The sequence below is a fragment of the Mya arenaria genome, chromosome 15, assembly GCF_026914265.1.
Source record: "Mya arenaria isolate MELC-2E11 chromosome 15, ASM2691426v1".
Lineage (NCBI taxonomy): Eukaryota > Metazoa > Mollusca > Bivalvia > Myida > Myidae > Mya > Mya arenaria.
In genome coordinates this window covers 25876177-25891578 of record NC_069136.1, presented here as the reverse complement: position 1 = coordinate 25891578, position 15402 = coordinate 25876177, and the positions used below count along the sequence as shown (strand labels likewise).

At 36.6% G+C, this 15402-nt stretch overlaps 1 protein-coding gene across 3 annotated transcripts in view; it reads left to right on the top strand.

Moving 5' to 3' along the window:
• Positions 1-52: 52 nt before the first annotated feature.
• Positions 53-15402, top strand: part of LOC128219090 (cysteine-rich motor neuron 1 protein-like) — a 28475-nt gene continuing 13125 nt past the window's right edge. The window contains exon 1 of one of the 3 annotated variants that reach the window (XM_052926910.1): positions 53-1068. In XM_052926910.1, coding sequence (XP_052782870.1) covers positions 1002-1068 — 67 coding nt within the window. In that variant the 5' untranslated portion in view covers positions 53-1001. The remainder of the gene's footprint in view (positions 1069-15402) is intronic. The other 2 variants (XM_052926911.1, XM_052926912.1) reach the window with 2 other exon arrangements.

Here is a 15402-nt window from a genome sequence, read left to right as displayed (position 1 = left end):
ACAATTTCTATTACACCTGTGGACTACTCGATGCATTCCTTTATTTCTTGTGGAGTGTATATAATCATTTGATTCTGACAATTTGATGAGTTCTCAAACTAAAAAATGTGCACTTGATTTGTAAAGCGGGCTAAAATCGAATCTAACTTTTTTCATGGATATTTATGTAGTGCCATACGCTTTCCTGTTAAATATCAGCTTTATTTATAGAAGCAACACTTTTCTCGTGCAATTTCCCAAACTTTAGCGTCAATATTTATTTGTTTACATGTTCGGATATTTTTTAATCGAATACCGTCTGTCACCGCCAATTGAATACACCGTGCAGACGACAAATTGGACCAATTGCGCTTGATTGACAGTTTTGTCTAAGCGAGTAATTAATGTTAAACGAATATAATTCATGGGCTGGATAGTTGTGAAAAACACATATTCACTAAATGATCACTTACACGAGACAGAAGATATTGCTGCTGAGCTTAATGCTTTTTCGATGAGACAGGACGTAGCCATTCGGATTATTTATTTATATTTTTTGTCAATAAAGTAATCTAAATCGAGTATTTAATACCGGAAATTTTCGCCATGAGTGATTCAGTATTCAATGTTGTTAGCCGGGAGCATCAGTTGACAAGAGCGGTGCTTGTAAAGATATGAACTTAAAATAGTTGTCTTAGAAATGAAATATAATTAAACAGGATAAAATAACTGTCTTTATTTAGAAAATAAAATAATAATTAGGGAGCAGGCACTGATATATAAGGAACGAAGCAGAATTTTATTTTAACTGTGCGAAACCAATATACTAAAAGTGTTGGACATATATAATAGTTGTCTTTGACGAAACACACTTTCAATATTTGTGGAAAGAGCATTATTTTGGTAACACAATATAAAACATTCCAAGGAAGAGGGCAGATTTCCTAACCGATGAGGTGTTTTGTGGAAACGCACGAGAACTTGGATGGTTGAAATGATTTTAATTCGCAAAAAGTCGTGAAATGATGGACAGACCAAGTTCAGTGATAATTTTCGTTGGACTAGCATTAGTGATGTCTACATTAGTCGGTAAGTTTGGCTTATGTGCACTTAAATACTTACATTTAATAATACGCATGCATTTTTACTGTTTATATGAATCGACATTATTAATTTATTATAAACTCGTATTTAATGCATCTCAACATTGAAATGAAAACGTATAGAAGGAACAATACTGCTCTTTTGGGCGTTACTTTTCACAAATCATATTTTCCAACTTCGTGAAAATATGACCACGTATTTCACACTTGTGAAAAATGAGCTTTGTTGCATTACAAAATTTGTGAAACATGTGACCACAAATTTCATAATTTATTATGAAAAGGCTTGCTATTGAAATTTTCAACATCAAACCTCATTTTTCCCTGCAACCTTTTTCGCGAGGAGCTGAAATGAAATGTCCTTTTTTGCAAAAATGGTATTGAAGAAAAGAAATTGAAGACAAAAGTGATTCAACTGTCTATCGAAATAACAAGATTTCGGGGTTCACAGCACATCTCACCAGTAGATATTCAATTAGACACAATTAAGTTTCATCACTGACACCATAAACCTTGGGCCTTTTCAAACTAGGATCAGACAGCATACTTAAGTTACAGACAAATGGAATTAACTTAACATCAATTACTAATTCATGGGTTAACCGACGAAAGAGTAAAGGGAGGTCGCGCTTTCTTTTGACTTAATTAAAGTAAGAATGATCACTTGACACCAAGGGAAATTAAACAATCATTTTCAGGCGCCGGATAGCACGAGATAATTACAAATATTTGGCAAAATGTATCAACAGAACGTCCCTATGTCTCCAAAAGTTAAATAGACTTATCCAAAATAGATTGTCTGTGATTAGCAACTATTCTTATAGAAAGTTTGAATTTTAAGAAAAGTACCTCGTAATCGCGCAAACGAAGAGAATTGTGTCTCCATCTTTTCTTTACAAATTACCCCCAGTCGAGCTTTTGGCCAAAACTCACTTTTCAGTTTATTTGCATTTACGAAATGAACAATTAAAGTAAATACATGTTTATCTACGCGGTGTATTTTTTCATGCTGTTTGGTGTCTTGCTAAACTCGTTTTATCAACGAAGACACGGTTCTACTCGAACAGATCATTGAAATGAAATTTATTTCTCTTCATTTTGAACGAAAAAACACACACGATGAACTGAAGACACGTTGTTCTTTTCTGTAATATTTTAACTTCAAGAGTTCGCACATAACTTTTTGCATGGTAACACTTAGTTTTTTTCTGTGGCGGAGGCCGAGTGGTTGCATATCTTTTTTTTCTGGGGCGGTGGCCGAGTGGTTGCGTATCTTTTTTTTCTGTGGCGGTGGCCGAGTGGTTGGCGTATCGAACTCTGAATTAGAATCTTACCTACGTACCTACCTGCCCCATCTGCACTGACTGCCTACCCACCCACCTACCTACCCAGATGTCTGTTTGAATAATAATTTTCAATTCGTTGATGTCCATATACCTTGTGTCTGAGGAACTAATCGTCGATGATTCGTTCTTTGTATCAGAAACGTAGGTTCGATGAAACGTACCTTATATCAGGAACGAAGATTTGATAAAATGTACCTTGTACCAGGAACGAAGATTTGAAAAAATGTACCTTGTATCAGGAACGAAGATTTGATAAAATGTACTTTGCATTAGGAACAAAGATTTGATAAAATGTACCTTGTATCAGGAACGAAGATTTGATAAAATGTACCTTGTATCAGGAACGAAGATTTGATAAAATGTACCTTGTATCAGAAACGAAGATTTGATAAAATGTACCTTGTATCAGGAACGAAGATTTGATAAAATGTACCTTGTATCAGAAACGAAGATTTGAAAAAATGTACCTTGTATCAGGAACGAAGATTTGATAAAATGTACTTTGCATTAGGAACGAAGATTTGATAAAATGTACCTTGTATCAGAAACGAAGATTTGATAAAATGTACCTTGTATCAGGAATGAAGATTTGATAAAATGTACCTTTTATCAGGAACGAATGTTAGTTGAAAAGTACAATGTAACATGAATGAATGTAGTTCATCTTTATGTACCTTTTATGTGGATCGAAAATTGAAGAAAAGTTTCCTAATATCAAGAGCAAAAACATCGAGGAAAAGTTTCTTTAAATCAGGTCGAGTATCTGGTTGAAAATTTGAAGAAAATAAATAAATAAAATCAGTGCTAGCATCACAAACGAGGCTTGGAATATTAGATTTTCTATAGTATCATGTAGGAACCTTTGAGGTCTAAAACGAATTCAGTTTGAGAAGAGATGTTAAAATATCATGTTACATTTCATAAAGACATTTCAGTTTCCAAATTTGTTTAAAATACAATTATTGCTTAATGCAGAAATACCACATACATCTGTTTAAAAAACACACACGATAACATGTCCTTAAAGGCACTCCCTCATGTTATGTAGAATCACAAAGCAACGCATTTGGTTTCGTATGTTATGTGCATGAACTGTATATCAATGATTAAACATCAATGTTTTACAATTTAAAGGAACTCGCTCTTGTTTTGGCACTAAAATGAGTTTTCCCGCTACTGCATCTGAAAATACTTATTTTGTAAGTATTTTACTCTTTGATACCGATTTTGCAGATTTTTTTATACAATTGAACTAAACGAAAACCCTGGTTGAAGTGGTGAGTGAACCCACGCTGGAACATTCAATATGTTTTTTAGAAAACTGACACCATATCCACTCGCCCACAGGGACTAGTACATAAGCCGATGGACATTTTAACCTTTATTGAATATATTGGTAATATCACGTGATAGTGTCAAATGACCAATCACGCTACAGCCTTTTTAGTGAATCGCGTTTCTAACGCATTTCAAAATTGTGGACTTCAAAGACAATATTTGAGCAAATATCAACATTTTAAAGAGTTCAAGCCGTCAGTATTCAGTTTTAACAGTCCTAATGATTTTTTCCCCATAAAAGTGTACCTAACAAACCATGAAATAGTCCCTTTAAAATGTGACAGAAAATGTTTGTTTGCCTTAAAGTGTCAGTAACGCTTTTTTGAAATTGAATGGTTTAAGTCTTGCATTCTTAAAATGCTGTTCAAATAAATCTCCGTCAGGGGATGTATGGTATTTATCCGTTAGTAAGCACATGTAAATTAACCAAATTTGAACAAAGTTGAACAGTATTACCGACAGACGGTGCACTAGCACTGTTAAATTATGTCTCGATTTTAATAATAGTCGATCTTTCCTTACGAGACTCGTTAACAAATACCCCCCTTCTTTTTTAGGATTGTTACAGATGTAAATACTTTCAAACCTATGGTTTAACGAAATAAAACTTCTTTATATTTTTTTCATATATCGTTAAAATAAGGGCAGTGTCCCTTTAATTTCTCCTATGCATCGTTCCCACGACTATTGGTCTACTTGGCCCCCAAAGGCCCTGCCTCCCTGTCTGTGTGGCGGGGATGACACTGCGGTAATTACAACAATTAAAACCTAGCCCGCCTTTCATCTTCACAGTATTATTTAAATGAATTAAAACATTTGCTAACATCCTTTATTAGTTTCATTAGTGCGTTTTTGTTTATTGGCAAATCGGTGAAGATAATGATACTGCATGAGATGTTAGATATTGTCTTGTCTTGTGTATGAAAGTGTCATTTAGTTGTAGGTTTTACTATCCAATAGCTATTTCAAATTAAGTGGCTTGAATTGAAATAAGTTATAGGGTTTAAGATAAGTTTTAAAAGGAACAGGGTGCTACAGAAAAGGCACAGGGTGTTGAGGGACAAAAAGGGAACATTGTATCGGGCAGTGGATAATAAAAGCATTATGAATTTCATAGAAAATAATAGATAGTGTGCTTATTTGAAATTGAATTAGGGTTTTAACTACAAAATATGTAAAGTTTGTTTTAATTCATAATCATACTTCAAGCATTATCTTAAGCATTTAATTCTATGAAGGAGTTGGCTGCACATTCTAAATCTCCATGAGGGCAGAAGGGTGCAAGCACACTCCCATAACCCTTTAGCTAAAACCATTATGTTATTGCATATAATATTACAAGTACATAATTATTCGTATTGTCAACATAAAATTAATAGTTTTATCCATACAGAAAAAAGAAAGTTCGTATTACTGAATCCATAATGAATAAAGTTTGACTGTATTACAATTCTTAGAATTGAAAAGTACGCAAAAATATATTAATCGCTTGTCATTAAATTGGTCTTGTTTTTTGTGTGCTTTCTATTTCGTTCAACAGTTTGGGCAATTTATATGTTAAGATATCCACCCACTCAGTTAATACGCAGTTTATACTTGATTTCCCTGAGACGCAACGCTTTGATCAAAGTTTGATGTATAGGTAATGAATGAAGTACTGTTTACTTGGCGTTCAAGGAAATAGTTGCACCTTTTAAAAAAATAAAAATAACCGTATTTATTTATTTCATCCAATTTGCTATATTTTAACATATTTTCCAAGCATTTGTATCCTTTATTTTTTTTAATCATAAATTTTATACATTTTTTTTTTTTTTTTTGGGGGGGGGTATTTCATATTTTTATTGCCGAAACACGTTTGGACACGGGTCTGTGCTCACGACTGTCAGTGTGGCTCTAGAATATTTGATTAGGACATTTGCAATAAGAAAACAAATAAACAAACAAACAAACACATCTAGTTTAAACATTGGTGTCTGGTCTGGGAGACGCAAATCTACGAAAGGATGGTGAAAGGATAAATGGTTCAACAAGCTTTCTATTAAACTTGAGTACACTTTTATTCTCGAAAATTACGTATGAACTTATATTATGGAGGTATACTAAAGTTATGTTGTATGGCTAAATTTGATATGATTTTTTGCTTGAACGCAACATTTTATCATAGAAAAAACAAAAGACACTAAATGTGTGCGTCTATTGAGAACAGAGCGAAACAGAACAGAGCATAACATATCAAAAAAGAACAGAGCTAAACATAACAGAACAGAACAGAACAGAGCATAACAGAACAAAGCAGAACAGAGCATAACATATCAGAAAAGAACAGAGCTAAACATAACAGAACAGAACAGAACAGAGCATAACAGAACAAAACAGAACAGAGCATAACATATCAGAAAAGAACAGAGCTAAACATAACAGAACAGAGCATAACAGAACAGAACAGAGCATAACAGAACAAAACAGAACAGAGCATAATATATCAGAACAGAGCATAACATAACAGAACAGAGCAGAGTATAGCATATCAGAACAGAACAGAGTATAACATATAAGAACAGAACATAGCAGTGCATAACATATAAGCCATAGTAGAGCATTACATAACAGAACAGAACAGAGCATAATAGAGCATAACAGAACAGAACAGAGCATAATAGAGCATAACAGAACAGAACAGAGCATAATAGAGCATAACAGAACAGAACAGAGCATAACGGAACAGAGCAGAACAGAACAGAACAGAGCATAACTTATCAGAACAGAGCATTTAAAACATATTAGACCAGAACAGAGCATAACATATCAGAACAGTAAAGAGCATAACAGAACAGAACAGAGAATAACATATCAGAACAGAACAGAGCATATTATATAAGAACAGAGCAGTGCGGAGAATAACAGGAGCCATAAATACAAACAGTCTCAAGTCTGAGGCTAGACACAGATTAAGGAAAGCATTTTTATGAAGGCACGAACAATCCTATCTATTTAATTTATTTTACAAAATATTTGCGAGTAATAGTAAACATATATCAATATTGTTCAGCAAAGTTCACCATCAATGTTTTCCTAGAGAGAAGGTTACAATGTAATGAAGATTTGGAATTTGGAATAATGAGTCTTGAGTCTGAACTCAGACTTGAGACTGTTCGTAATCTCTGCCACAAAACATACAGTTTAGCATGACTTATACGACTGTACATCGTCTTAATACATGCGCATTAATGTTGCGTGTCTCAATGCATATTTATTTGATAATTTACAAATAGTTTGGTAAAGAATAGCGTTTACATTCAATATGTATGATACATTACCTATAATAGACACGATTCACTCGGATATATGATCAGTGAGTCACACAGTGTTCAATATAGAGAAGATACAGAATATAGAGAAATTACTTAAAAAAGGTCTCCGGTAACTCTGATAGTTTCCTCTATGTCCCTGCTTACAGACCCCCGGGCGTCTACGAGAAAAAAGCTTATATCTGATGTGTATGGCAAATCTAATAAAAGCATCCCCCTCAAATCCCGTATGTCTGTGTATGCCCCTGATTATAGACGCCTCAGACCCCCAGACGTCTAAGAAAGGCCTTTATCTCCCGTGTGCGGACATTACCCACTCAAGACAATCAGTTACTCTCATTGAGAACCAGCATAACCATACATTATTTACGTAAATTAAAAGATTTGTCAACAAAGGTCAAACCCTAGCATTATTGTCAAAGATTGGAAGATATTGTTCAAAGCTAGCTCAGTCCACGGGTCTTTGATAATGGCGATAAACAGTCGCCAGTGCTTGTACAAGAGATCGTGTATGTCACTGGAGTTTAAATTTTGAAGGGTTTTAGTTTTTGTTTTGCGACTTTACTTAAGGACCAGCTGTACGCACCATCCAACAATCGGAGCACCTCGGTCATTATCCAACAGAATTGTTTATCTCGAAGGTTGCCGGAGATGGCCGAGTTGTGGCGATTGCACCATCCAAGTTGCTGAAGTGTGCTAGCCAGGATGTTTTATCTCCGCCTACCCCATTCAGTATGCATGATAAGGCCCTGGCCACTTTGATACTCGTTGGATGTTTGCGATGCATTTGTGCAGTAGTTAAATATTAAACAGTAAACCATCCTTCGGGTCTTGTCTACTTACAATCCCTTTAAGGGTCCGTCTGTTTACATCATACATGTAAACAAGAGTACTCCAGTTACTTGGGTACATTTTGAGTTCAGTTCTGCTTCTTTATTTTATGTCACTAAGAACCCTTTTTCGTTTCAATCCGTCGATTTAAATACAAAAACTAATTCGGATACTCTTCGGGGAGGAGGAGAGGTTGCAAATAATAATAGCAATAGGTACACCTCGGCCATGATTCAACATATGTCTATCCCAAAGCTTGCCGGAGATGGCCGAGTTGTTACGATTGAGTAAAAAGTACCGTTCCAAGGTAGGTGGACTGGGAGGTGAAGCAGGTACGGGAAATTTCGAGATGTGAAACCAAGTCTAGTCCATTTAACAGATATATAGGAACATCATCCGGTGTCTAAACTCTCAGAAATGCACCCCACCCTGCCGCACCCCATTGGTGGGATAAAACGTTACTAACTTGATGCATCACCCTTCATATACAAGTACATTTCGAACAAAAATACTTTGAGATACGCGACAAAAGATTGGTAACACTAGTAGAAACATCGTGAACGTGATTTTGGAAAAGTTGAGTCTACATAAGAAAGTGCTATTCATAATGTACTTATAAAAATAAGGGCTAAAAGATCTTTTAAACATTCAGAATATGAGCAGACGTTGCCAATGTCATTATGTGTATCATTAACATTAAACGCCTTTAAGGTATTCCAACCGTCATATACCTTGCAACCGTGACATTTGCACGAATCCCGGTGATTCCTTATAAAAGTTGTGTTCCCTGAATAGGGATTTGGTTGCTGATGACGAATATATTCATAAGATGGCCAAAATAACATTATACATGTATTTTGGCGTTTTCTTAAGTGTTTATTAAAAATTGCTACCTGGCATGTAATAGCCAAATACGCAATTATAAGTGAACAAAATCACTTATTGTGATTTTTTTATCATACTTATTGCATTATACACGTTCTATCTCTAGTGTGAGTTATACCAATTAATATGGAGGCTAATTGTGTATGGAATACCTTAAGCGCTATCAACAAAAAGCTCCCGTACGGCTCCAAGATTGCTGGACACGACAGTGTCAACGCTCTAATCCCGGGTCTGTTTCTTTAGGAGTTAATGGTTTCTAATCTGCGGAGAAAATGCGCAAATAAGCCCGTGATGAGCGGAAAATGAGCACGAAATTGCCGCGCCGCCAACTGTCGCGGGCTCGTAAATAGAAGCACTGGATTAAGGCGTAGTAATCTTTTCATTACATTAATGAGCAAACTTGTGAATAAAATCACAAAAACAAATCAGATTCGCCTGTTATTGGTTTTTAATTGAACCGACTTGGGCTTGAATGGTGTGTACGAAAGCATCGAGACCGGATTTTACCCTGTCGCCTATCTGTTATTTTTTCAAAATATTTAAGGCGTCGACTTGACAAATTGCACCCCAAAAGGTAGAATTAAAGTTAATAATATGGACGCGATCAGAGAGGTCATTACCACCATGTTTGAACCATAGGTGGTAGTGTCGGTCAGCCTAGACAGTGATGCTGAAACAAATGTGTATATAATTAGGCCGAAAATGGTTCGGTTAGGGCAACATCAACTTCAAAACCAGGTAGGCGAGGTAGATTTTTTTTAAAGTTTTTTGTTTATGAATTTTTATGTAAGAACATTATAGTTATTGAGGAACGGTGTTTAAGGAATATTCTGAATACAGCTTTAAAGGCTTTAAACTACATATTAAAACACTCTAATTTATTTATTTAACTATTTTTTTTAACAACATACTATTAAAACTTAAGGGTCGGCGCCAAATCGTAGGTAGGGTCGGTTAACCCGAACCAAAAGGACTTCTATACCTGTTGTTACCATCCCTGACGGTTACTGTCACCTATGGTTTGAACTGCTCTCTCCCCATCTTCGTTTTATAGCTGTCTTTTTGCACAGCAACACAACTGGTATAACTACTTAAATAAGCTAACCACCATCGACACCGAATTCATCATCATCATCATCATCATCATCATCATCATCATCATCATCATGGTCCACGTCATCGTCATGGTCATCATGATCACCACCACCACCACCACCACCATTACCATCAGCACACCACCAACAACAACAGCAGCAGCAACAACAATAACACCACCACCACCAACAACAACAACACAATTGAATCATATGCTGCTGCTGTTGTACCACTGTCGCCCTTATAACTATTCTCATCCACAAATACAAAAAGAAGAACGCTTCAAAACCTGCTTATCTACCAATCTACCTGGGACATTGAAGGGGGGGACTTAAACAATATTTTAAGTCTGGCCCTACCTATTAATTTCTTCCTAGTCTAGTTTTTGTTTGCTTGGCCGTTTTCTCGTCTCGGTCTCGGTCTATAGTCTGGCATCGAACATGCTAGGGCCTGGCCACATATCCCCGACGCCCGGGCCACGGCGAGACAGTCCCATACTGATATGCTTAATTACCTAGGGCCACACAACAACTTCTTTATCAAAATTTGACATTCCTATTAATTTCAACATCCATACTTACCTGTGCTGCAAATTGCGCTTTTATACTTAAACTTGTGAAAGGAATATGATGTTAAGTATGCGAAAACAAATATAATTATATAAATCATAATCTTAAACGAAGTCGCCAACCAAAATTTTAAAGTTGATTTATTTATCTGAAGTTTTTATTCAATAAAATATACGGTAGTTTGAACAATTTTACAAGCCCCATTGAAGTGAAATAAAGATACTATGATTTCATTGATAATGGCAAAAACCGAGCGTCTAGGTTGAGAGTCGTTTTCGTAATAAATCATTCACGTTGTCGTCTTGTATCATAATATCAAAATACTCCGACAAGATTTATAAACAATTAATATTTTATCGGCAATTATCTTTTCCTTTCATCTTAATATGGCTCTAGTACTCGACTGTTTAATATTTCACGTTTGCGATTTTGATATTACTTGTCGCCGCAGAATACTCCGCTAGCGATCTTATCAAAACGTTTCACACCGTTTAAATCTGAATATATTTGTTTAAAAGTGACAGAGTGACTTTCAAATACTCCAGTATATAGTTACCCACTTGATTAAATGAAATGTTTCTTTTGCCGTTGTCGGTCTTTGCTCTTCCATTTCAATGGCTAAGGTTCTTCACCGGGGATGCTTTAAGTGTTTTACTCTTGTGCACACATACAGTATTTTAAAATCCGATGCTTAACAAACACCTAACGAACAAATCCAAACCTAAAATATAAGGTCATGTATAGGGCAATTGAAGAAGTCCTCGAAGCATACACATATAAGGCCTCACACATATGAGGCCATACACATATGAGGCCATACACGAACACATATGAGGCCATACACATATGTGGCCATACACATATGAGGCCATACACATATGAGGCCATACACATATGATGCCATATACATATGAGGCCATACACATATGAGGCCATACACGAACACATATGAGGCCATACACATATGAGGCCATATACATATGAGGCCATACACATATGAGGCCATACACGAACACATATGAGGCCATACACATATGATGCCATATACGAACACATATGAGGCTATACACATATGAGGCCACACACATATGAGGCCATACACATATGAGGCCATATACATATGAGGCCATACACATATGATGCCATATACGAACACATATGAGGCCATACACATATGAGGCCACACACATATGAGGCCATACACATATGAGGCCACACACATATGAGGCCATACACTTATGATGCCATATACGCACACATATGAAACCTTACACATATGATGCCATATAAGCACACATATGATGCCATACACATACACAAATGAGGCAATACACATACACATATGAGGTCATACACATACATATATGAGGCCATACACATATGAGGCCATACACATACACATATGAGACACGTACTCACAGCAATATGAAGCAAGTATGATCTCATATGGGGTATAGAGCAGTGGTAAAGTGTTTGTCTCAAACCCAAGAGTTTATAATTATGAGCCCGACTGGGGCACGTTTCCTTGGACTCTTAAAAGGGACTCGCTCGTGTTTTGTTACTTTTTATGACAAAATATAGTGTGGCAAGTCATTAGGAGTGTTAAAACTAAGATACTGATGGCTGGAACAATTCAACAAAGGTTGATATGGGCAGAACTATTGTCTTTGAAGTCCAAGAATTTGAATAGCGTGAGGAACGCCTTTCAACAAAGGGCTTCAATGTTAAATTATTCCCTTTTTTAGCTAGGCTTCTCGTGGGTAAGAGGTTTTGTTGTCATTTTTTTTTACCGTAAGTGAGTTCGCTTCCACCTAAAACCAGTTTTTTTCTATATTTAAAAAGCGTTTTTGTTCTGCAATTTCGGTATCAAACAGAAAAATAAAATAAGGTTTTCCAGATGCATTAACATGAAAACATAATCTGGCCTCAATACACCAGCGAGTCCCTTTAAGACGGAGATCACTACTCACTGTAGTTTATACCCTGTATACGCATGCCTTAGGGGGAAATATATTCAAATCCAAATCATAACACTGGGCAAGGGCAGATCCAGAAATTGACATTCGATGGGGCGTAACATAGGCCCCTCCCATATAAACAAAATTTATTTGGTTAAACATGTTTTCGGTGGGGGGGGGGGGGGTGAGGACTCCCCCAACAATTCAAGTCAGAAATTGTGCATTTTGATCGTATTTTTTTACTTTTTTATCTCCGATATATAAAAAGAAAACTTGGACGATTGCAGGGGGGAGTGGGCACCCCCCTCCCTGTATCTGCTAGTGCTGTGTAGGTTTTACCTTTGTCCCCAAAGCTATTTTTGTTTCAGGATGCATTATTCAATTAAAGTTTTAACTCTATTTTATTGTCGTTTTAAACTTTGGTTGTAATAACTTGACGTTATATTCATGTCTCCAATAACAAAACCTGCCCATATTTACGGATATGTATCCCATCCCTTTATTTAAAGTGTACGTCTGTCTGCCATTTTGTCGCATTCTTACGGCGTAATCAAAGATAAAGTCATTACTTACTTGCTCTAAACCCATTAAGTATGGCTACACCTATAGGCGGATAGCCATATGTCTGAGAAGTTAAATAACTCTTCAAAGAGAATAATATTTTAATTAGACACCAGCCAATGTTCAGAAACAGACGAGGATCCTAGTTTGCAACGTTCAAACCTATCATATCTACCGACAAAATTCTCCGAGCGTCGGCGTATAAACTTGTGTTCGAGCGATTATGGGAACAAATTACAAGCAAACTAGTTTTGGCGACCATAAATTACAGCCATACGTCATTTAGCTATCAAGCACTGTCTTGTTAACCGATTAAGGGCTGCGCCTGTTTGGTGCGCAAACACCTTCGGTAAACGAATGACTCGGTGAACCGTGGACCGTCTGCCGGCGTTCACACCTGGTACCGATAAATCCCGTGTGTCCCCGTACTGACTGTCTGTATTCGGATGTAGGCAGAGTGGCCTTAACACCACCTTGGCTACTCGCTGGCGTGTAGCGAGCTTGTAAAACAAACATTGACATGAGTAGTAAAGGTAATGAGTTACATTGACAGCGGGGCCAACGAAATATGTAAAACAAAATCATTTAATGTCGATGTCGAATTGATAACATAGCTCTTGTAATAATTTTTATTAACCAAGCTGTATTTTAATGATTGCATCATATGTGGCGGAAAATCATTTCACTTTAAAGTGCATTTAGCAAGGATAGTAAAGTACTGAAGAATTTCAATGAAAACACAAACAAAAAACAACTATAGACGAAAAAGTCAAAGGTTAACATTCACGCCTATATAAAATAGTTTTGTGCCAATTTTGCGGACAGAAAACTGAAATTTTAACACCTAGGCCACACTGAATGATTTTTTATTACAACTTGGTATGTTTGCTTATACCTCATAATTATACAATACAGAGACCACAACAATAAGATATTTCTTGTGTCGCACTCCAAAACTAGTTGACAATCAATTAAGAAAACCAGTTGACGCCATGCTCAATTACTAGTGAAAGTCTGTCTATATCGTGTTACAGTGCAAAAGTCGCGAATATTAATAATATCCATTTCTTAATAAATACAGGTTTCCAATTTCATAACAGCTATTCAACGCATTGACCGAGGTTAGCGATTAGAAACCGGGTTATCTGGTTTCATTGACTCTTCGCCGCCAATATTTATAAATGGTATCTTCTTGTCTGTGTGTACGACTGCCAGTGGAATAGTAGAATAGTACTAAATGAGCAGTCATTGAATAGTATAATCTGTTCAACGTCTGTGCATTTTGACATATATTTCTTTAATTGAATGCAGAAAAACTGTGGGAATCACACACACCTGAAGAGGAAAAATGACAACTGGGCCGTATGAACGAAGCCTCTTACGATGAAATTTCACCTTTCCCTTAAAGTTGACAATTTGCGTTTGTTCAAACTGAGTGTAGGATTATTTTGAAATTGGTCCCAGGTTCAACCAATTATTATTTTCCAACGATTGTTAAGGCAGTTATAAAAACTTATGCTAAGTCGCTTTCGCTGGCAAAATGTTGCGCAAGAGTGTGGCCTTGTTTGTGTGTGTGTCCCGGCCCGTGGATCGAACTCGGGGCGCATTGGTGAGAAACGAGTGCCCTAACCAGTGCGCTAACCTGAAAACTTCCATAACTGTTTAAATACATATTCTTATGGAAGATTGAGTTTTGATGAAATCAGAAAACTGTGGGTCAACTGAAATGAAGAGGCCAACTGGGCCGTATGAACGAATAATCTTAAGATGAAAATTCACATTTCCTCATAAATGACGATTTCCTTCGTTCAACCAGATAAAAGGGTTATTTCAAAATTGGTTCTAGGTTCACATTTTTACGACTACATTGTATTGTGACGGAACTCGCAATGTTGCGCAAGAGTGTGGGCAACCGGAATCCCGGAGAAAGGGGCGCCTTGTTATGTCAAACATAAAAAATACTTCTGCCATCGGCGACGACATAATGTTGAAAATATTAGCCGCTTTTGCATTCACTTGTTACGCAAGTCGGGAAACTTATTCTAGTTATAGGCTGCTTAATTACGCGAGAACCATGACTACCCTTTCCTGGAAACCTCTTACGGAAGTCTTGCTTGTTTTAGATAACATTCAGACTGGGCGTAAAGATAGTGCCGGGCAATTAAGCACGTGCATAGTAATATGAAGACGTTAAGCGACATGATGCCCAATTCGATGTAGCCACCAGCGAATGGGCAGGTGGGCGCCCCCGCCCAACTCTCTCTCCCACACCTCCCTAAAAATGTCCATGGGAATCATTTTCCGTGAAAATAAATACATAAAATACACCAATTGCACTATTTTTTACTTAAATTAGTCACAGTAAAACCCTTTGTATAAAGTGTCTGTGGGAGAGGGGGGGGGGCATGTCCAAAGCTTCAGATCCC